Raw genomic sequence first — 23,668 nt, forward strand, 5'->3', positions numbered from 1 at the left:
TTTCAGGCATCATAATAACATGTTGCTGACATGCTTTTTAAATAATACCCAAAGGATCAAGAAGTACAGTCGCTTGAAAGCCATAATTAATCATGTCATAGGTGGAGGAAACTCGCCCTGATTATGTAAATTAGATCCACTGAGATGAGACAACTTGCCTCACATTTGAGAAATGGTACCAAAACAGACCCGGATTGTCCCGCTTTTTGACACCTGCTTATTAGGGTACTGATCACAGTGGTACGCAGCTAACCGGTTAGCCAGTTAACTGCCAGCCAACTCTACACTCTTATTGACTGTCGTCCACGTCACTCACCAAGCCAACCCCACGGCTTTTAAAGCCATACACAGTCAAAATCACATATACTAAGGTAGAACGGGAGAATGGCCATCCCAAGTGGACAAAAATAATACCTGCTCCTCACGTTTTCATAATGCAAAATATATTTTTATCCGAATACTCAATTAATTGATGGGATGATCGCTAGAACACTCAATTATACAAACCCCAATTCCAATGACATTGCAACGTTGTGTAAAACATAAATAAAAACAGAATACAGTGATTTGCAAATCATTTTCAACATACATTCAATTGAATACACGACAAAGACAAGATATTGAATGTTCAAACTGATGATTTTTTTTTTTTTTTGCAAAAATTCTCTCACTTTGAATTTGATGCCTTCAACACGTTCAAGAAAAGCTGGCACAGGGGCAACAAAAGACTTGGAAAGTTGAGAACTGTTAAAAAATCATTTGTTTGGAACATTCCAAATTGCCCATGACCTTTGTGGCATTGCATTAAAAACCAGCATCATTGTGTTAAGGATATTGCCACATGGGCTCAGGAACACACAACACCATTGATAGTGAACACATTTGGTTGCTACACCTACAAATGCAAGTTCAAACTCTCCCATGCAAAGCAAAAGCGATATAGCAACAACACCCAGAAACGCTGCCGGCTTCTTTTGGAGATGGACTGACGCAAAAGTGTAAAAGTGTCTTGTGGTCTGACAAGTCCACCTTTCAAATTGTTTTTGGAAATCAATGGATGTCGTGTCCTCCGCGCCAAAGAGGAAAAGGACCATCCTGATTGTGATCAGCATAAAGTTCAAAAGCCAGCATCTGTGATGGTATGGGGCTGTGTTAGTGCCCATGGCATGCATAACTTGCACAACTGTGAAGGCATCATTAACGCTGAAAGGTACATAAAGGTTTTGGAGCAACATATTTTGTTATCCGAGCAACATTTTTTTGAAGGACGTCCCTGGTTATTTCAGCAAGACAACGACCAAGCCACATTCTGCACGTATTACAAAATCTTGGCTTCGGAGTAAAACAGTGCAAGTACTAGGGTTGGACATCATTTGAATTTGAGCAATTCTAGTCCAGATTCCGGTTTTTCATTTCGATTCTCGATTCCTAATGTTTAGGGGGAGGTTACTCCAAAGAGATGGACCAGTAATGGAAAAAGCTTGATCGCCTCTTAGCCTCCGTTTGGTCCTTGGTACCTCCAGGAGTGTCTGGTCAGTTGAACTGAGGCCTCGAGCAGGAGTGTAGGGATGGGGCAGGGTTGGGCATCATTTGAATTTGAGCAATTCCGGTTCTGATTCCAGTTCCTTCGTTTGATTCCGGTTCCAAACAATTCTCGATTCCGATTCTTTTAGGGGGCGGGTCAAAAATGTTTGCATGGTTTAAATAAAGGGTGTCCAAATGATCCATTTTCCCAGCAGTCTGCTGCACAAACTAAAATGAACCTTTGACTCGGCGTTCTTTATAACCAGGATCAATATCAAACCTATGAACTAAAAGGCAATGTGTGTGGAACTAAACATTAATTATTGTTTCAGCTAAAATTTAGATACAGCATTGTTAAAATAGTTATTTGCGACTGTTTTATCACGTCAAATGATTTATATGTGCATCATTTTCACTTGAGTTCCTGTTTTAAGCATGTAGCCTTTTATTTTGAAGGTTACGTTTTGGCACGAAAAGTAACTTCACACGACACCGGGGAATTTTGAAAACGAAAGTCGGACGCAAACGCTATAAAACGTTGATTCCTTAACCTACCCACCGATGAGACACAAGGTTAGTGTTTGTGATACTTTGAGACGTTTTTGTGAATTCTATCCCCATTCATTATGATGTAAAGTTGCTAGTTTGACCTTTGGGGAAGTTTTAACTCAATGTTAAGCTTGTAATGAGACTGTTTCTACTTTCTTTCCAGTATGGGAAAGTCGTTTATATTTTATTCTTGGGTCTGTCATCAGCTCTTACCTTGGGTTGAAGACTAAAAATAAACACTAAAATACATCAGTGCAGGAGTGCAACCCACCGTTGAACTTGTTAGCTACCTCAATGTTGGCATAGACACATTTTATTGTTTCACTCACCCAATTGACTTGACTGAAGTTCTGCGCAATGTAGGCTGAAGCTCGGAGTGGGCGGGAACACATCAGACTTCTACACATCGTGAAAGCCTCTTTTGCACAATATAATCTTAATGTGTTCGTGTTAGTGTTGCACTGAGGTGACTGGTCATTTAATTTAACAAAGTTAAGGCAGCGGCACGGTGGATGACTTGTTAGAGCGTCTGCCTCACAGTTCTGAGGTCCGGGGTTCAATCCCTGGCCCCGCCTGTGTGGAGTTTGCAGGTTCTCCCCGTGCCTGCGTGGGTTTTCTCCGGGCACTCCGGTTTCCTCCAACATCCCAAAAAACATGCATGCTAGGTTGATTGAAGACTCTAAATTGCCCTTAGGTGTGAATGTGAGTGTGAATGGTCAAAAAATCATAGAATCAAAAAATGGATGGATGGATGGAAGTTAAGGCACACTTTTGCTTGCCGCCGCCGTTGGGCACAAGCACTTCTTCGTTCTTCTTTATTGGTTTTCGCCACTTTCTTATTCGGGGTCGGCGGACTGTAGGCATCGAAACTGGGAACCAAATGTTTTTTTATTTGAACACTCCCGGGAGAACTGGAATGTTAGTCCCGGTTCCAATCGGTTCTTGATTCTTGGTGCCCCATCCTAGCAAGTACTAGATTGGCCTTCCAGCAGTCCAGACCTGTCTCCCATTGAAAATGTGTGGCGCAATATGAAGCGCAAAATCGCAAAATGGCCACCCCGTTGACTAACCGAAGTTGTACATCTAGCGAGAACGGGACATAATTTCACCTACAATGCTTCAATAATTAGTGTCCTCAGTTCCCAAACGCTTTATTGAGTATTGTTAAAAGGAAAGAGGATGTACCACAGTGGTAAACATGCCTGTGTCCGAGCTATTTCGAATGTTTTGCAGGCATCAAATTCAAAATGAGTGAATATTTGCAACAACAAAAAAAGAAATAAATCAGTTTGAACATTTGAATTTAATACAGGTTGAAAAGGATTTTTAAATCATTGTATTCTGTTATCCACAACGTCCCAACTTCATTGGAATTGGGGTTTGTAAAAATATTTGATAGTCGCAGCCCTCAATACTCATTCCCTTTATATTGTATTACATGTCCTCCGTTGTTGTTTACTATGTGGCCTTCTTCTTTGTTGAATTAACTGAGAGAACTGAACTGCTTGGTCATCATTTTTCTCTCTTCCAGGTTCTCCTGTGGTTCCTCTCATCAGACACCCGGTGGCACCCTCTTCCAACATCTCGGCCTCGCAGTCACCCGAGCCACCTGTCAAGGACGTTCCCTCTGTGCCCTCGCCGTCCCCGTCCTCCAAGCCCATGGCGGGCACCAACGATCCTGAAGAGGCGGCGCGCATCCTGGCGGAGAAACGGCGGCAGGCTCGCGAACAACGTGAGAGGGAGGAGGAGGAGCGGCGCGAGCAGGAGGAGAAGGACAGGTTAGAGGGAGTTAAAAAGTTCCAACACAGTTCATTGTTATGGCTTGTATTTGTTTTAATGAAAGTGTCCGTTATGTTGGATGTAATTGGACGTCCAGGATCCTGAGAGAGGAGCGACTGGCGAGAGAAGCGGAGGAGAGGCGTCGGCGCGAGGAGGAGGTGCGCACCATGGCCGAGGAACAGCAGAGGAGGGATGAGGAGCAGCGGCTGAGGGAGGAGGAGGAGGCCAAGGAGAGAGCCGTGGCCGAACAGGAGGAGAACATTCGCCTACAAAAGCAGGTAAGCACCAGTGCAGTGGAACCGCCCCCAAAAGTGGGACCATTTTTGGAAAATTTCTCCTCAAAAGTCAAACAAAACGTAATCGTTCAGATATCGTGAGACTTAAGCCCAGTGAGCATCTAAAGCAGGAGTGTCAAACCCATCAGTCAAGCTTGCCTTCAGAGGGCCGTAATGCATGTAAAAATCATTCAATTGTATAGTCACCTCATCATACCCACACATAATGTATTTGTTGTTCGGCATTTAAATATTAATTTTTCAATTAAGATATTTTCCCAATTTGGAATTGGAACAACTTGGAAGTCAACCGGTGTCACGGAACAGATTGGTTCCATATTTGAGGTTGCACAGTGAGCGTTCCTGTTTGCTGATGTTTATTTAGGACAGTTTATGCCTAGATCAGACTACAGGATTTTAGCCCCGATATTCACCCGATTAGATATTGTGCGCGATTTCCTAGATTGGGTCCAACATATTTTGTCGGGAACGACAAAACCTCCTGTAGTGTGGCATAATCCACAACCAACGATTTGGCCCTACGATAGCCCTACGACGCCAAAATGAAAAGTCTAGCTTTATTTTTTAAAATATCTTCCATCTGGAGTGACTACGAATGACAACTCTCCGACAGTGCACCTTGACGTCGACCAACAGGATTGCGTATTGTGACTGGCACATTGCCTCCCGAGCTTGCAGGTGTCAACATACTTGGTTGCCGTTGGCAACATTTATTCACGTGCACAAACCAATGTTTACCAACGCTTTAGAGCGTGATTCGACAAAATGTCAGCATGTTTACGTACAAACGTTAGTGCTAGCACTAGCTAGCTAGGCTACATAACATTTTGTTGCCTGCTTGCGAGCCGCATCATATTATTACGTGAACATACCTCAAGCAATCCTTCAATGGATAGCCCCAAATGTCATCTCCCGAGCACCCAGTGACTCTGCATGTTTTTTCCCCGAAACAATATTGCAGGAGCAATCCATTGTTTGACAACAACTTGTTGTCGCCATGGTAACAGTTGGAACCGGCTGCAATGAAAGGTGACATGTTTTCTGGTCATGCCTCCCCAACAGTGTTTGATTTAACAAGATATAGGCCAGTGATCATAAAAGATGGGATACGGTGGCATCGGAATACATGTACATGTGGTGTTGCCACTGTCTGACCGAGGTACGGTCAGATTTCATGGCAGTAGTTTGACATAGTGCAATCATGAAAGACCAAATTTGTCTTCAAGTCTGATCCAGGCATTAAGTGAAACAGAGTGCTCTGACCCTGTTCCTTGTTCGGCTGTGTTAAATTCATTTGAGTTGGCTCCCTTGAGGTTCCTAGGTGTGGTTGGCCAGATTAAGCTATCAGTCTCCCCATATGACTCCCTCCTCATTTCTTTAAGGAAGTCCTCCCCAGTATAGGGGCAGTCTGTTCTAGCCATTATAAACAGCAGTCTGTCTTTTGGTGTTGTCGGCCAAAATTTTCAACATGCTGCGGTGCAACCCCTGCTCAATCGTGGTATGCTAGCAAATTTTAGACCCATTTTGAAGCTGCATTTTGTATTAAAAAATCCTGGAAAAGGGTGGTTCACACCCAGTCGAAGACGTTTCTGGGTCAACATAATATAATGGTCTTGCAGTCAGTTTTTAAGATGCTGCATTGCCCTTTTAAGAGTTTTTAATGACATCTTCCTGGCTAATCACTCCGGGGACTATGGCCTATTGTTTTGCTGGACCTGACTACAGCTTTCAATACTGTGGACCACAGTATTCTGTTGCCTTATTTGCAGCACCTGGTGGGTGTTAGTGGTAGCTCTCTTCAGGGGTTTCGATCCTATCTGGCAGGCAGAACTGTGTGTAAGCCTTGGTCGCTTGGACTCCCTCACTGTCTTATGGGGCTCCATAGGGTTCAATTTTAGGTCCCCTACTGTTTTCTTTGTATTTGCAAATATTTACTTACTAAAATACTTTGTATTTATCACTGCATTACACCCTAAGAAGCATGGGATTTCTTTTCATTGCTGTGCAGTTGACAGTCAGATTTATGTCACACGAAATAAAGAGGATGCACTCTCCTTAAGGCCACTTTTATTTTAGCTTGAGGACATTAAAGCCTGGATGGCATTAAAGTTTTTTTTTATTTTAATGATAAGAAAGCAGAAGGTGTTTGATCCCAGTGGACCCTTTTGACTTGGGCCCCTTGACACATGATCAAAAGCCAACAGTAATAAAAAGTGGGGCTTTAATCTGGACGATGAATTTAAATGTATTAATTAATTCATTCATTATCTTCCGTTCCGCTTATCCTCACAAGGGTCGCAGGCGTACTGGAGCCTAGCTCAGCTATCTCTGGGCGAGAGGCGGGGTACACCCTGAACTGGTTGCCCATTGAAACAAACAACCATTCACACTCACATTCATACCTACGGGCAATTTAGTCTTCAGTTACCCTACACTGCATGTTTTTGGGATGTGGGAGGAAACCGGAGTACCGGACAAATCCCACGCAGGCACGGGAAGAACATGCAAACTCCACACAGGCGGGGTCGGGATTTGAACACCGGTCCTCAGAACTATGAGGCAGATGTGCTAACCAGATTATTGCTATTGTCAAGTCCAGCATTTTTGTTTCGTCTTAATCTTAGGCAGCTGGCTAAAGTGAAGCCTCTTCTTTCACAACAGCACCTTGAAACAGTAATCCATGCCTTTGTTATATCTCGTCTTGGATTACTGTAATACACTTTATTTTGGAGTAGGGGAGTCCTCCCTAAAATGTCTCCATCTATTCATTTCCATACCGCTCATCCTCACTAAGGTCGCGGGCATGCTGGAGCCTATCTCAGCTGACTCTGGGCAAAAGGCGGCGTACACCCTGATGTGGTCACCAGCCAATCGCACGACGCATTGAGACAAACAACCATTCACACCTACAGACAAATAAGTTTTCAATCATCCTACCATGAAATTTTTTTAGAATGTGGGAGGACACCGGAGTACCTAGAGAAAACCCACGCAGGCACGGGGAAAACATACAAACTCCACACAGTGGGAGGCCGGATTTGAACCCTGGTAGTCAGAATGGCGAGGCAGATTTGCTAACCAGTCGAATCAAAATGCTGCTGTTTACCTCCTAATTGGAGCATGTAGTAAGGACCACATCACTCCAGTTCTGGGTCTTTACTGGGTTCCTGCACATTTTAGAGTCCATTTTTGGATTCCTTTATAAATTTTTAAATGGTCTCACCCGATCTTAACTCTCTGTAGGGTTGGGCATCGAGAATCGAAAACCGATTGGAACCGGGACTAACGTTCTGATTCCGATTCTCCCGGAACCGTTCAAATTTAAACATTTCGGTTCCCAGTTTCGATGCCTAAAACTCTAGCTGCGAAGAAGAAGTTACGAAAAGCAACAAAGAAGCGGCATAAACCAACAATGAAGAACGGGCACAATGACGTGCTTGTGCCAAACGGTGGCGAACAAAAGTGTGTCTTAACTTTGTTAAAATGAATGAATGAAGCAGTCGCCTCAGTGCAACACTTTGAATAAGATTACATTGCGCAAAGGAGGCTTTCACGATGTGTAGCGTCTGACGTGTTCCCTCCCGCTCGGAGCTTCAGCCTACACCGCGCGGAACTTCAGTCAAGTCAGTTGGGTGAGTGAAACAATAAAATACATCTATGCCAACATTGAGACAGCTAACAAGGTAAACGGTTGGTTGCACTGTTGCACTGATGGTTTTTAACGTTTATTTTAGTCTTCAAACCAACGTAAGCGCCGATGACAAAAAAAAAAGCTTAACATTGGGCTAAAACTTTGCCGTATCAACTTTACATTACATTGAATTGGGACAAAATTCACATAAATGTTGTCTCACAGTATCACAAACACTAACCTTGTGCCTCTTCAGTGGGTAGAGAAAGGAATCATTGTTTCATAGCATTTGGTTCCATCCGTTAAAATTTTTTTTTTTTAATTAAAAAATCACAGGTGCCGTGTGAAGTTGCTTTTCGTGCCAAAGTTCCATCTCTTTGGAATAACCTCCCTCTCAACATCAGAATCAGAATCATCTTTATTTGCCAAGTATGTCCAAAAAACACACAAGGAATTTGTCTCCGGTAGTTGGAGCCGCTCTAGTACGACAACAGACAGTCAAGTGACAAAAACAGTCACTGAGCAATAAAGGGTTGCTAGTTATCTGGTAATGCCGGTACAAATTATTATTTTTCTTTGACAATTGTGCAAAAAGATGCAGAGTCCTCTAGCACTTAGAGCAGTTCAAATGACTAATCTCGCAATTGTTCGGTGCAATGACCTTTGTGCAAAGGGCACCGAGACTTCAAGGAGTGTATGCAGTTTAAAGTGACGAGTAGTGCGATAATCTGGGACAATGTTGATTGTGCAAATGTTGCAGATACTCCTCAGTCAGTGTGCAAATGGGGCAGATGCTACTCTGGCATGAGTGGCCAGTATTGGTCAACAACAGATATGCAAATAGTGCAGCGTGACGAGACTACTACAGTGAGTGCACGAGTAATATATAATTGGCCCGACAGAAATGTGACAACAAACTCAGACAAAAAAATTGGCAGCATGCTGCAATGGAATTGTAAGTTAGAAATTGATTGCAAGAGGGAAGAAGCTGTTGGAATGTCTGCTAGTTCTAGTTTGCATTGATCGGTAGCGCCTACCTGTGGGAAGGAGCCGGAAGAGCCGATGACCGGGATGTGGAGGGTCCGAGAGGATTTTGCACGCTCTTGTCTTAGTTCTGGCAGCGTGCAAGTCCTCAAGGGAGGGTAGGGGGGTCCCGACAATCCTTTCAGCAGTTTCGATTGTCCGTTGCAGTCGGAGTTTGTCCTTTTTTGTAGCAGCACCAAACCAGACTGTGATGGAAGAACACAGGACTGATTCGATGACCGCTGTGTAGAACTGCAACAGTACGCCAGTCCCCTTATGCTCCATTTTTAAAACTTGTCTTAAAAGTAATTTTTATTCTTTGGCTTTCAACACAGCATGACACTCTGCACTGTTCTAGTGTTTTGTTATTTCTATTGTTTTTAACATTGCAATTAATCTGTTTAAATTTGTCCATGTTTAACTGCTTTTATGTTTTGTTTTTATATAATGTACAGCACTGTGTGCTGCTGTTGTTGTTTAAAGTGCTGTGTAAATAAAGTTGAGTTGGGGTTAGTTGAGAAACAATAACAATGTTTGATGAGAATTTGAATATCCAAATAAAATAATTGTTTTTGTGATCGTGTCAATCCTAACGTATCAACTCTGTCCCCTCCTGAGTTTCTCTGACTTTGCCGCCCTCTTGTGGCCTTTCGCAGCCGTGACAGTTTTGTTTAAACTATTTGTTTTGATAAAGACGGCTTAAGTGTGCTTTTAAAATAAGTTGTTTTCCAGAACCAAAATATCGCCTTTGTGGTTGGGCAAGCGATCATTTTAGGGAGCGGCCACACCCGCCGTGCGGTGTCCCGAATTGGCTGCAACCGCTACTCTCGCTTGTGTGTCTTATGAATAATATAAAAAAAAAAAAAAAAACGTGCTTGGATATTGTCCTCAGAAAGAAGAAGCCGAGGCAAAAGCCCGCGAGGAGGCGGAGAAGCAGCGTCTGGAGAGGGAACAGCACTTCCAGAAGGAGGAGCAGGAGAGGCTGGAGAGGAAAAAGGTAGCCCGGCATCTTCATTAACTCTTTCCCTGCTGAGGTCCACAGCCTTCTCCTCATCCTGAGCACACGAATTGACATGACACTAGTATGCCGGCTGAATTGAAAAAAAGCTCTCTTTCTCCCTGGTGGAGGTATCATATTCCCGGTACAACATTGGCTCTGCTGAATCCCGGGAACTTAGATGAATGTCTCAGGCTTACAAGGGATCACCTGTCAGCATGCTGTTGTTTAATAGAGCTGCTTTAATGAGAGTTAAATATAAACACCGTGTGGGGCCACAAGAGTGGTCATCTGAGTCTATGGGGGCATGGGAGCACTCTAGTGCAGTGGATCTCAACTGGTGTCACCCTGGGACCCGCATTTTCCTATCGTTGCAAAGCCGTGACCCAATTTTATAGAGTTTAAGATCAGAAAAGCATTTTTTGTTTAAAAATAGCCTCTGAAAACATGTTCAATACGTTATATTTTTAATAGCATGTATTGATATCTTCCCCGCGAGCCAGAGGCTGAGGTCCACTGTATTTGTTTACGGAGTAAGCTCGTAAGAAGATCACAAGTGAGTTTAATTTCCTGTCGCTTATCTAAATTCCACGTGGGAACTTGGTATGCCTCTGTACTGTAACGTAAAAATCAAAAGATTAATACGCCAATGTAAATTTTTACGAGCTGTCCGCAACCCACCCAAAATGGGTCCGCGACCCACCAGTTGAGACTGCTCTCGTGGCTACATGCTATAACGGCTAGGAGTCATGCAGTCAGACTAAAAGGTATAATTCAGTCAACCCAGTCATGGCTCTGCTTTTTTCCAAAAGGAATCAATTAGAAAAGAAAAAAAAAGTGCTGTCCTGGAATTTCTAAAGTTGTAATGTTTATGAGGCTCAACATAAGCATGAGATATATTTATATACTTACAGAGAAACATACACATTTAAAAAAGTGGTTTTACAAGAACTTTTTTTTTTTCAAAATAAAAATCATAACAGTATAAAAAGTAAATTTCTCATATTAAGATTGTTAATTCTCCATAAAATGTCATTCATATGAAATAAAACCCTTTTTTTCAGAGAAAAAGTATTATTGTAAGAATAAGTTGCAATAAGAGGAAAAAGTCATTACATTACGATAAGAGCCAGATTTCTATTTATTTTTATTTTATTTACAGAAAGTCATACTATTATGAGGGGAAAAAATAACATGACAACATAACAACAATAACATAATAATATTAGTTCATTAATAATTTATTTTTCAAGAAAAAAAAGTCTGAACATCACAAAAGATGTAAATATGTTTTTTAAGAGGAATAGATTTATCAGGCTCAACCACGCCCGTGACCCTACTGAGGATAAGCAGAACGGAAGACAAATGAATGAATGACTAAATAGATTTATCAGATAAAACTTGCAATGTTTTCAATAGTCATAATTATTACAAGAAAAAAGTCATAATTTTACAAAACCATGCTGCATTATTAGAAAAAAAATATTTTTTTTCCAGACAAAATTCATAATGGTATGGAGAAAAAAGTCATTTTCTTACACTAGGAGAAAAGTTATATTTTTTAGGGCGCTATTTAAGAAGAAATACTGGAATAATAAGATAAAAAAGTTAAAATATTATGGGAATAGTCATTTTTTTGCCCCAGAAAAAATTCATAATATGATAATATAATAATATTTTTGAGTTCTCAATAAAAAAGTTTTAATATTATGATCATTTTTTTTTAAATAAACGTTTTTCAAGAAAAATGTCAGAGTATAAGAATATCAGATTTTCTTGACGACTAGTCAGATTCTTTCAGTAAGATTCTTTCAGTAAAATAACTCATCTCATTTACAAAGTATATTCTTGATGACCTAATTTTTGACGGGGTCCTGTTAAAAAAAAAAAGTCTTTTTTTTTTTCAAGTCATAATATTATGAGGATAATGTCAGATTTGTGTGTGTGTGTGTGTGTGTGTGTGATTTGATCTGAATTCTGACTTTTCCCAGCGCCTCGAAGAGATCATGAAGAGGACACGCAAATCAAACGCGAGTGACAAGGTACCCTGGATACTATTAATTATTAATGAACTACAATATTTGCAATAAATCTTCAAATGAAATCTTTTGATTGTTCTTTCCAGAAGATAAAATCAGCGCCACTGCCGCCTCAAGTGAGCGAGAAAGAGGTGGAACGCAGCAAAGGTGAGCAACATCACAGTCACATCACAGTGTTTTCTAAATATATGACACAGGGTTCCCATCCTTCTCAAAGTAACAATAATAACATTATTAACTCAAGATTTTTTTTATAGCGCCTTTCAAGAGATCCAAGGATGCTTAAAATATGGAGTATTAAAAATAAAACTGAGAAAAAAAGATATTTTAATGAAAAATAAGTAATTTAGAAAAAAAAACAATAGTAATCTCATATTTAAGTAAAAAGTTATAATCCAAGAATGTCAGATGAGGAAAAAGTCACAATAGTCCAGGAAAAACATTTATTTTTGAGAGAATAAAAAATCATGGAAAACAACAACAAAACAAATATATTTTTTCAAGAAAAGGTTATTTATACTACAATGAAATAATAGTATTTTTCAAGTCGTATTTTAGTATATTTTTTTTAAATCTCAAGTCTAATTTTTTAACAAAGCAAAAGTTTAAACTATTTTTAAGAAAGTTGGAATCTTATAACAATGTCAATTTTTTCCCATGAAAAAGTCATAACATTCACAGATAAAAAGTCATAATTTTCCAGAATTTCAGTTTTATTTTTGAGAGGAAAATAATTAATGAAAAAAAAAGCAAAAACAAAGATATTTTTCAAGAAAAGGTTATTTATATTACAATTAAATAATAGTCTTTTTCAAGAAAATTATTATTATATATTATTATTATATTATAATTGAAATGTTTTTCAATTGGTCTTATCTTTTCAAGAAAAAAAAGTTGAAAATTGGAATATTACAAAAAATAATGAATAAAATAATGTATAGTTTTCCACGGAAGTTATATTCCTTGAAAAAGTCATATTCTTCGAGAATTTCTTTCAAGAAAAAAAAAACTTAATACGAGAATTTCAGATTGTTCTTTCGAGAAAAGATTCTGTAACATTAGGAGAAAAAAAATCCTCATGTTATGAGAAAAAGTGTCTTTTTCAACAAAAACTCAATAACACAAGAATATCATATTTGAATTCAAAACAAAATGCCTATTTTGAGGGAAGACATAATATTGAGAAAAATGTTATGAGCGATGTTGAACTGATTCATAAAGAAAGGGCTTGAAATTACATCCTGTTGAGGAAATGATATGCTGTCATCAGCAAACAAGCCTCCTCCATGCACGCACTTCGCATGACACACGGCCGTCCGTCCCGCTTGTGCTGTATGTACGCCTTTTTCTTGTATCGCTCATCACATCCTGCACAGCTGCACTGTGTTCTCCTCATCTGCTCATTGGGACGCATGTGTGCGCTGCGGACGGACGGACGGACGGACGGACGGGGGGGCAGGAAGAGCGAGTGGGCTGCCTTGCATTTACTTTGGAAACGGAGCACACGTGTAACGCAGCGTACTTCATCTCCTCAAACATTTACGCAGCTGCGCTGTATCGGAAATTAAGCACAGGCGCCGTTTGTACAACCTCCCACTGCGTCTCGTTCGGCACATCAATTTGATGTTTTGAATTACATACAACACGCGCTCTTCTGGTATATATCGCCTGTCTCTTTAAGACGTTTCTCCGTCTTGTGATTGGTCAGTTGTTGAGAGCCTGGCAAAAGGCATGCAAAACCTTATGGAAATGACAATGTCAAGAGATGCTTCTGAAAAACTGAAGGAACACTGGGAAGCCTTTTGAGACCATCGATTTCACACAGTAACATGTTTTAACTTTTAACTATGACAAAGTATTTTTAAGAAAGTCGGAATATTATAACAATGTCCATTTTTTCCATGAAAAAGTCATAACATTCACCGATAAAGAGTCAGAATTTTCAAGAATGTCAGATTTTTTGGGGAGAAAAAAAAACATGTTTTAACATATCTGAAATCAAGTTCAGTAACATCCATCACGGTTACATTATTTAGTAGAGATAGACCGATATAGTTTTTTCAGGGGCGATACTGATTATTAGTCGTCAAAGAGACTGATAACCGATATTTAGAGCATTTGCTGAAAAGGGAAAATATTGGCGTCAAAATTTTGAATAATACAAACTTCCATACTTGGTTTAAATGCCTTTAAGCACATGTTTATTAAACAGCTTTTCAGACTTGTAACATGTTAAAAGTTTTTTTTTTTTTTTTAAATCTTAGACAATAGACATCTTTGTTTTAAGATTCAAACAATAAGTGCAGTGAGCTCAGGCTCAGCAGTATGTCTTATAAAGTTAAATGTAAACTTAAAACAAATAAAAAGCGGCAGAAAAAAAAAATTCTACAGTAAATATTTTTCCAAAATTTCCATAGAATTGGAATGTTCATCTTTTACTTATCTTTGCTTTAAGTTCAAACAAAAGTGCAGGGAGCTCCTAGGGTCAGCAGCATCTCTTATATAATATAATAAAAAATAAAAAGCTGTCGCTTAAAAAAAGTGGAGAAAAAAAGGCAGATGCCAAATGCATCAAAATGTTGAATATTAGTGGTGCGTCTCTGTTACTAGTATATGTGAACCCTTCTTGAAATTCTAGAAAAGGTTCAATATGGCCCACAAGTTGTCATATTACCCCCCAAAAAGGTGAAAGTTGTATTTTTTTCAAAAGACAATTTATAAAACCTTCAAGAAAATATAATATCATGAGGGGGAAACAAAGGCTCAAGTTTTTCAAGAAAAGTCTAAATATTTTGAGAACTTGGGGAATAATTATTTTTAATCTTACAAGAAAGCGGTAGTAAATTATGAGAATATTATATTTGTGTGAAACAATAAAGATTCACACTATTTTGAGGAAAAATTGCGTTATTTTCAAAGATGAAAAGTCAGATTTGAAAAAGATGCAATATTATGAGAGACAGGTAATTTATTTGTATTTTTTTACAGAAAGTCTGGGTACTTATGACATACGAGCATTTTCTTTATATTTCGTCTTGGTGTGCTATTAAAAAACGTATCACTTCCTACACTTGTGTGTGTATGTAAATATGATAAAGGTAAAATAGTTGAGGCGTGATGTTTAATTATGCCAAAAGTGCTTGAATGTGGAAGTGTAAAATAAAATTGTTTGTGTTGCAGAATGTAAGGTCAACCTGGACAACAACAGCCAGACGGAAAACGGACACAGCAGACAGCGGTGAGGGTCAAACTCCTTCCTTGTTGCTACGGTGATGTCGGACCACCGTGAAGAGTGGAAGGAGATCTACAGTATCTATTTTGCATGGATATACCTGCTTATGATCAAACAAAATCTTTATATTTATGCTCGAGTATGATACCTTTCCATTAAATTCATCTCAATTCCCGGTTAATTCCCATGGAAAGTTTCCAATTTGTAATATAGTTTTAATGATGTGAGAGTGCTTAATAAGTTACTAATTAATGACTATTAAAAGGTGACGTAAAACATTTATGAATAAAACTTGTAACATTAAGTCTGTCCCATGATCAGAAAAGTCATATTTTCGGAGAGAAAAAGTTATATTTTTCAAGAAAAATTTGAGAATAATTGTGTTTTTCCAATAATCTTTGGGGGATTTTTCAATTGGGATAAAAAAACATCCTGTGATATTCTAGCAAAACAATTTTTGGGGAGAGAATGAATAAAATTGTATCAAAAAGAAATTGAAAATTCAGTCTTTTTTTTTTTTTAATTATTATTAAAAACGTTTGAATTTATTTTTGAAAACAGTTGGATTTTCCGGCGGCACGGTAGTCGACTGGTTAGAGCATCTGCCTCACAGTTCTGAGGACTGGGGTTCAATCCCCGCCTCCCCCCTGTGTGGAGTTTGCATGCTCTCCCTGTGCCTACGTGGGTTTTCTCCAGGCACTCCGGTTTCCTCTCACATCCCAAAAACATGCATGGTAGGTTGATTGAAGACTCTAAATTTCCCGTAGGTGTGACTGTGAGTGCGGATGGTTGTTTGTTTGTATGTGCCATGCGATTGGCTGGCAACCAGTTCAGGGTGTACCCCTCCTCCTGCCCAATGATAGCTGGGCACTATAGCAGCACTCCCGTGACCCTAGTGAGGAGAAGCGGCTCAGAGAATGGATGGATGGATTTTCCGATTAAAAATAAGTGTTAACATTACAGAAAAAGGTTTTGGAGGAGAATTAATCATATTTTTTCCCCCAAAAAACGTTTATTTGTATTTTTTTTATTCGGAATATTACAGACAAAAGGTTTTTGTCAAGAATAAATCTATGGAGAGGGAAGTCTGGGTTTCCCTGCTGAAGCTACTCCCCCTGCCACCCGACCTCAGATAAGCGGAAGACAATGTATGGATGGATGGATAAATCATACTTTGCCATGGAAACAAATGACAATAAGTCGTATTTTGTTCAAGAAAAATATTGAATATTGTTTTTTTATTGTGAATATTGAATATAACAAAATATTGTTTTTTATTTTTTGGGAAAAATGTTGCATTTTTGTCAATTAGAAAAAAAGTTGTAAAACAAGAAAGAAAATCGAAAATAAATATATAATAATATATTTTGTTTAAGAATGTATTTTTTTAACGAAAAAAGTCATGATTGTTTTTAAGTTGCATTTTTCGATAAAAGAAGTAATATTACAGAACAAGGTTTGTACAAATACGAGTATTGTCATTAAATCACCTCCAAGTTCACTGGAAATTTACAAGAAACCTGAAAATTTTCCACCTGTTTGTGTGAGTCACCATAATATTTTGCGTACGTCTTCCTCGCAGCCCTGCGGGCCAAACTCATCTCAGCGGCGTCGAGCTGGGCCGATGCGAGCGCAACGGTCTGTCGGCCAATGTGGACGCGGCGCACCTGGTGGAGGACATCATCATCAATGCCGCCAACGGAGCACGAGGACGCTCTGAGGGCAGCGGGACCGCCGCCGACATTCTGGCCTTCGATGGAGACGAAGCGTTCGTGAAGAAAGCACCGCCGCTTAAGACGCAGCACGTCGCAGGTACACCATCAAAACAAACCATGTGACACGCCGCTCTGCTCTTATTGGTAGATTGGACGGAAACAGCGAATAAAAAATCCAAAATTATCTCCATACTTCCTAAAAATAAAAAGTTCTTAAATACGACAATAATTTTTTTTTTCCAGAGATTGCATTTTGCATTGCATTTTCAAGAAAATTTCATAATTTCCAACCAAATAAGAATGTTTTCCTCACTATGGTCGCGGGCGTGCTGGAGCCTACCCCAGCAATCTTCGGGCGAGAGGCGGGGTACACCCTGAACTGGTTACCAGCCAATCGCAGGGCACATATAAACAAACAGCCATTCGCGCGCACATTCACACTTAAGGGCAATTTAGAGTCCTCAATCAACCTACCATGCATGTTTTTGGGATGTGGGAGGAAACCGGAGTGCCCGGAGAAAACCCACGCAGGCACGGGGAGAACATGCAAACTCTACACAGGGCAGGGCCTGGATCTGAACCCCAGTCGTCCACCGTGCCGCCAAAAAAGGCATATTTTTCTAGAAAATAGATTTTTTTTTTTATGAGGATAAGGTGTGAATCTTAAGTCATCTTGACAGTGAACAAAAGTACAGCAGAGTTGACTTGTGCAAGTGTACAGAGAGCATTTGAAGGTGTGTGTGTGCGGGAGGTTAACCTCTTTGTTAGGTTAGGCACAAGCGATCAAAAGACGATAGCCTTGAGAGTTTGTTTTGCAACAACGTGAACCTGACGAGTGGGAAGACAGAAGTCTAAAAGAGGAGTAAAAGAGCTCTTTGACTAAGTGCTGATGGATGGTGACAGCTTTTTTTTTTTTCTACTACTCGTGCCAACTTCCTGAGTTGAATTCCTCGGATGGAAAAAGTGACGAGGAGGAGAAGAATCGATCCGCAAGGAGCTTAGAAACCCAACTCTGGAGCAATTAAGCACCACGTTGCCCTCCCGTTCCACCCCTGCACTTTTCTATATCTTTCACCTGTTAGGCAACAAACCGCCATCTGTCTGCGCCCCCAAATCTTATTTTAACGTGCATCTGACTTTGCTCGTCCGCTTGTCCAATAAAACATTCCCTCGTCTCCTTTTCACTCACGACGGACACGTGAGACGACGGTTTTGACCTGAGAGCTATTTCCAATGACGTTGCTGATACGTATGTGTGAGTTAGCAGTTACTAAATTGAAAATTAAAGTGATACTTAAAGGTTTACGTAATATTTGCATGTACAATTAAGTCTGTCCCATTATCTAAAAGTCTCATTGTTTCATATTTCAATTTTTTTTTAAAAATTATATTTCAGATTTTTTTACAGAATGAACCTTTTTTTTTTTTTTTTTTTTTTTTTTGGAGAAAATTTCAAGAATAAGTTATATTTTGTTCACGAAAAACTTTTAGTTTTAAAAAAAAATCAGTTTTTGGAAAAATACTTTCATTTTTCAATTTGCAAAAGTAATATTACAGAAGTATGCTTTTTCGAGAATCTTTTTTTTCTCAAAAAAATTTGAGTTGTGTTTTCTTCAAGAAAAACACTTATTTTTGACAAAGTAATTAATTTTTTTTTAAGTGACATTTTTCAATTAAAAAGTTTTAATAAGATTTTTTTTCAAGAATAGTATTTTTTCAATATAAATATTTTCCAAGAAAAAAGAAATCCATCAATCCAAAAGATCCATCCATTTTCCTCCGCTTATCCGAGGTCGGGTCGCGGGGGCAGAGAACCGAGCTTCTCAGCCTATCTCTAAGGGAGAGCCCGGACACCCTGCGGAGGAAACTCATTTCGGCCGCTTGCATCCGGGATCTTGTTCTTTCGGTCACAACCCACAGCTCGTGACCATAGGTGAGGGTAGGAACGTTAGATCGACAGGTAAAGCTTCGCCTTTCGGCTTAGCTCCTTCTTCACTACAACGGACCGATACAAAGTCCGCATCACTGCAGACGCTGTACCGATCCGCCTGTCGATCTCCCGTTCCATTCTTCCCTCACTCGTGAACAAGACCCCGAGATACTTGAACTCCTCCACTTGGGGCAGGATCTCATCCCCGACCCGGAGAGGGCACGCCACCCTTGTCCGACTGAGGACCTCGGCCTCAGATTTGGAGGTGCTGATTCTCATCCCAGCCGCTTCACACTCTCCTACGAAATGCTCCAGTGAGAGTTGATCACCGCTCGATGAAGCCAACAGAACCACATCATCTGCAAAAAGCAGAGATGCAATACTGAGGGCATCAAACCGGACCCCCTCTACGCCTCGGCTGCGCCTAGAAATTCTATCCATAAAAGTTATGAACAGAATCGGTGACAAAGGGCAGCCTTGGCGGAGTCCAACCCTCACCGGAAACGAGTCCAACTTCCTGCTGGCAATGCGGACCAAACCATGACACTGGTCGTACAGGGACCGAGCAGCCCGTATCAGGGGGTTCGGCACCCCATACTCCCGAAGCACCTCCAACAGGACCCCCCTGAGGGACACGCTCGAACGCCTTCTCCAAGTCCACAAAACACGTGTAGACTGGTTGGGCAAACTCCCATGCACTCTCGAGGACCCTGCCGGCGGTGTAGAGCTGGTCCACTGTTCCACGGCCAGGACGAAAGATAAAGTTATTTCTTTTAGAATTCGCCTACGTCCTATTTTTTTTCCAAGAAAACAACATGAAGAAAAACATTATCACATTTGTTTTTTATTTGTAGTTGTATTTTTCAAGAAAATAGTTGCAATGTAAAAAACGGTGATTTTAAAAAAAAAAAAAAAATTCAAGGAAAAATATATATTACAGTCCTAATTTTTTCCAAGTCTTTTTAAAGAAAATAGGTAATAAGTCATTTTGTGAAAAAAAGTTCTATTTTTCTAGATTAAGATTTAAGATTTCTTTTTTTACTTTTAGACTAACAGTTTTTCCACTTTGCCTTTTGTTCTTCCAGAAGTGCTGTGACAAGGTGGTCGATCATGCGTTTCGCTGTTATTTTCCACCTTTGGAGGTAGTAGGAGGAGCGTGGACGACGCCTGAAAAGGGATGTGAAGATCCCGTGCACCTCATTCCCAGATGGCATCACAACACAAACACACATTGTTAACTCTTCTTTAACTGGAGGGAAATCTTAGTTTTTTTTTGTGTGTGTAAATAAATGAGGGAAGCAACTTTGTTAAGTCAACATGCCGACTGTTCATATGATTGATTAGAAGCAGCAATGATAATAATAACTCACAGCTTCAATAAAATGGAAGTCACGTATCTCTAAAGCGCCAATTCATATTCATAGAGATTTATTCTCCTATTTAAAAGCTAAAATATGTTTTTTGTTTTAAATAATTACAAATGAGCATGACTCAAGTCTTTGCTCATTTGCTTTGATCTGTGTATGTGTGGGCGTGTGTGCATACAGGCAATACATATATTTTGATGTGCTCTGTAAGCTCCAGAAGGGAGTATTTCAACAAGTCTAAGCTGTTTAAAGCTGTTTAGTCTGTTTAGTCTGTTCGGTTTTTTTTTCTTAATTAGGAGTACAATAAAAAATAAAAAGAAGTAAAAATGCTCACCCCTCGAAGAGGCCTGATCACGGAGAGAGAACAGTAAGGTGTTTGCATAGCAATACTGTCATCTTGTGGCATTTTATACTGTTATAAGTTTGGAGCATATAATGAGTGTATTTATGTACCACACTGGTGTAATCATGACACTTTCTCTCTTGGCGCATCAATGGTACCCTTATGTGTTAGCGTCACAAAAAATCCCCCCAAGAAACAAAACAAACTAATGACATTAAATGCACGCCCCACCCCTCCCCAGAAAACTATGACAGAGGACTAAGAAAAAAACATAAAAAGGCCTTAAAAAAGAAAGAAAGTTGTAGTGTTACACACAGTCAGATTTGTTTTCCATAAAAACTATTTTTCTAAGAAAATATATTTGTTTGAAAGAAGTCATAATATGAGAACATTTCTCACAAAAAAGTCCCTTTAGGGTTGTTTGTGAAAAAGACAATGTCACTTTTTTTTAAAGAGACATATAAGTTGTGTGTGACAGATAGTGTATTGTTTTTTACGCTGGACTTTGGTGCAGGCCCCATGCATTCAATTCCCACTAAGTGAAGGTGTGAATAGTTGCCTGTGACAAACTGGCTACCAGGCCAGCGTGTCGTCCGCCTTTTGCCTGAAGTCAGCCGGTGTGGGCTCCAGTTTACGCAATGCTGAACAGGCTAAGTGCTATGGAAAATGGTTGGCTGGATGGAAGAAACAAATAGTGATATTTCCCTCCAAAAAGTCGTTTTTTTGATAAATTAGTCATATTTTTCCAATTACAACCCCAATTCCAATGAAGTTGGGACATTGTGTTAAACAAATACAAACAGAATACAATGATTTGCAAATCATGTTCAACCTATATTTAATTGAATACACTACAAAGACAAGATATTTAATGTTCAAACTGATAAACTTGATTGTTTTTAGCAAATAATCATTCACTTAGAATTTAATGGCTGTAACACGTTCCAAAAAAGCTGGGACAGGTGGAAAAAGAGACTGAGAAAGTTGAGGCATGCTCATCAAGCGCCTGTTCGGAACATCCCACAGGTGAACTGGCTAATTGGGAACAGGTGGGTGTCATGATTGGGTATAAAAGGAGCTTCCCTGAATTGCTCAGTCATTCACAAGCAAAGATGGGGCGAGGTTCACCTCTTTGTGAACAACTGTGTGAGGAAATAGTCGAACAGTTTAAGGACAATGTTCCTCAACGTACAATTGCAAGGAATTTAGGGATTTCATCATCTATGATCCATAATATCATTAATTAATCCCTTCAGAGGCTCACTGAGCTGAAGCCTCACAAGATTTGCTAACATTTTGACGCACAATGATAGTTGGAACTCACGCAGGCACAGGGAGAACACGCAAACTCCTCAATGAATTTAAGATATGGCAATTAAAATTCGGAAGAAAATGCACTAGAGCATCAATGGTGGCCACACCGACCTCCACAATCATAATGGTATTGCCCATCTGTTCCTTATCCTCCATGAACCAGGAAGTAGTCTGCCAACAATTTTTAAAACATTTGGGCCTTGCCCTGTAAGTTTATAAATATGGTCGTTAAAACAGTCACATTCGATGCTGCCTCAGACTTTTTGCACTGTACTGTTGAAAGTTTTACAGCAAAAGTACAGTAGTAGCAGCAGCAGCCATAAGTCATTCCGATAACAAATGCGAAGGGGAAGCGTTTCCAGTCCTCCACACAGCTGACTTGCATTACAGATAGCATTAGTGTATATATTACAGGCATAATTATATTACATTTCTTCTGTCCCCGCCGAAGTGGGACAAGATGTGCTCAAATGATCTGGCTAATGCACTTTTCAAAGGAGGGGGATGGATTAGATCAAGGGCTCTATTTTTAGGGAAGTGTCAGTGAGGCGGTGCACAGTTGCAGGCCAAGTAGTGCCTAGGTTTCCCAATACGTTCGCATTGGGGAGGATGATGGCCGCAACAATAATAAAGTGGAATTCATGTTGGTGGGCGGTGGGTGTCGCCAAAACCTGGTAGACTCAAGCCAAGGCTAAGAAAAAATATTAAACAATGCTGCTGGTCAATTACAATTGATGTCAAGGAAAAGGAGCCCAAAATAATGAAAAATGTTAATATTAGCACAAGTGCTGATAGGCTACAGTACACAAATAAGTGGTTGGTCTCTGTGACATTAAATGTGTATACCTGCCTTTAAAAGGTGGGCCTAGCCTGTTGAGTGATGTGCAAGTGAGCGAATGAGGGCGTACAAAGGGCTGGCTCTTCACAGGCTTAGCGTTAGCCGCTGTGTGTGCAGAGTGAGGTTGTCAGTTGAAGGCCTTGGCAGGACGGTGAAAAAAAATGTGATTGTGTTGAATTTATTTTGTTACCATTTGTTCAATTAAGTGCAAAATAGAGCACAAGCGGCTGTTTCCATCCTCCTTCTATCCTAACCACCTGTTATGTATTACAGTACAGGTAATCCACAACAGGTGAGATGTATTCAATCACAACGACGAGAGCTTTTCTTGATGTTTGGAAACAATAGTCGCCAGGGTACTTCCAGGCGGTACAAAGTGATTGACTACCACTGACCTGAGCTGAAAACATGAACAATACCGTGTGTGTAGGATTGCACCACCAGATAAACCCCCAAAAGGTTGCAGGATTTTGATTTTATTTTTTTTCAATTTACTTGGAGAAAATTGACACGAGTCCAGTGGAACCTGTGACTAAGGAGGATTAATTGAGTGGCTGTTATAAATAGTTGTACAGGGAAGATTGCGAGACTGACCATTAGGCAGTCTGAAGACAGACTGAGAATCAAACATCCATCATCGGGTTTGTGGAAGACATTTTCTCACAGGTATGTATAAAATGTTTAGTTGGATTGTATTTGAGTAACTCAGCAAAACATAATAGCTAGCCTGCTAGTTAATCTCAGTTCTACAGCATGCTATCCATTTCAGAGTAAAAGAGCATGTGTGTACCATTAATCCGAGCAAGAGAACAGTTACTTCATTAGCCAGTCATGATCATGTTAATGATGTCCGACTTTTTAATCTCTAGCTTTCATTTTCAATTTGTCAGTGCTTGAAATGAAAGTCTTGACAGGCTATGGCAGAAATACTAATGTTAGCACTAGTGCTACTAACACATGTCAAGATGTGTGAGATAAAACCATCTCAAGGAGAAAAAAAAAGGATTAAGGCACAAAAACATGTTTAGTTCATGACAATTCATTCAGATTTGGCAGTTTCATGATGCATCAACCTTAATTATGATTAATTA

General features: G+C 39.8%; 1 protein-coding gene across 4 annotated transcripts in view; it reads left to right on the plus strand.

Annotated features, from left to right (window-relative positions):
* map7d1a (MAP7 domain containing 1a) overlaps nt 1-20,374 on the plus strand; it is an 84,233-nt gene extending 63,859 nt beyond the window's left edge. For all 4 annotated transcript variants that reach the window (XM_061674058.1, XM_061674061.1, XM_061674059.1 and 1 more), the window contains 8 exons: nt 3,605-3,851; nt 3,950-4,130; nt 9,695-9,799; nt 11,791-11,841; nt 11,925-11,985; nt 15,019-15,076; nt 16,653-16,882; nt 19,801-20,374. In XM_061674058.1, the coding sequence (XP_061530042.1) occupies nt 3,605-3,851; nt 3,950-4,130; nt 9,695-9,799; nt 11,791-11,841; nt 11,925-11,985; nt 15,019-15,076; nt 16,653-16,882; nt 19,801-19,811 (944 nt within the window). In that variant the 3' untranslated portion in view covers nt 19,812-20,374. The remainder of the gene's footprint in view (nt 1-3,604; nt 3,852-3,949; nt 4,131-9,694; nt 9,800-11,790; nt 11,842-11,924; nt 11,986-15,018; nt 15,077-16,652; nt 16,883-19,800) is intronic.
* The last annotated feature ends 3,294 nt before the right edge of the window (nt 20,375-23,668 follow it).

Source organism: Phycodurus eques, chromosome 4, assembly GCF_024500275.1.
Source record: "Phycodurus eques isolate BA_2022a chromosome 4, UOR_Pequ_1.1, whole genome shotgun sequence".
NCBI lineage: Eukaryota > Metazoa > Chordata > Actinopteri > Syngnathiformes > Syngnathidae > Phycodurus > Phycodurus eques.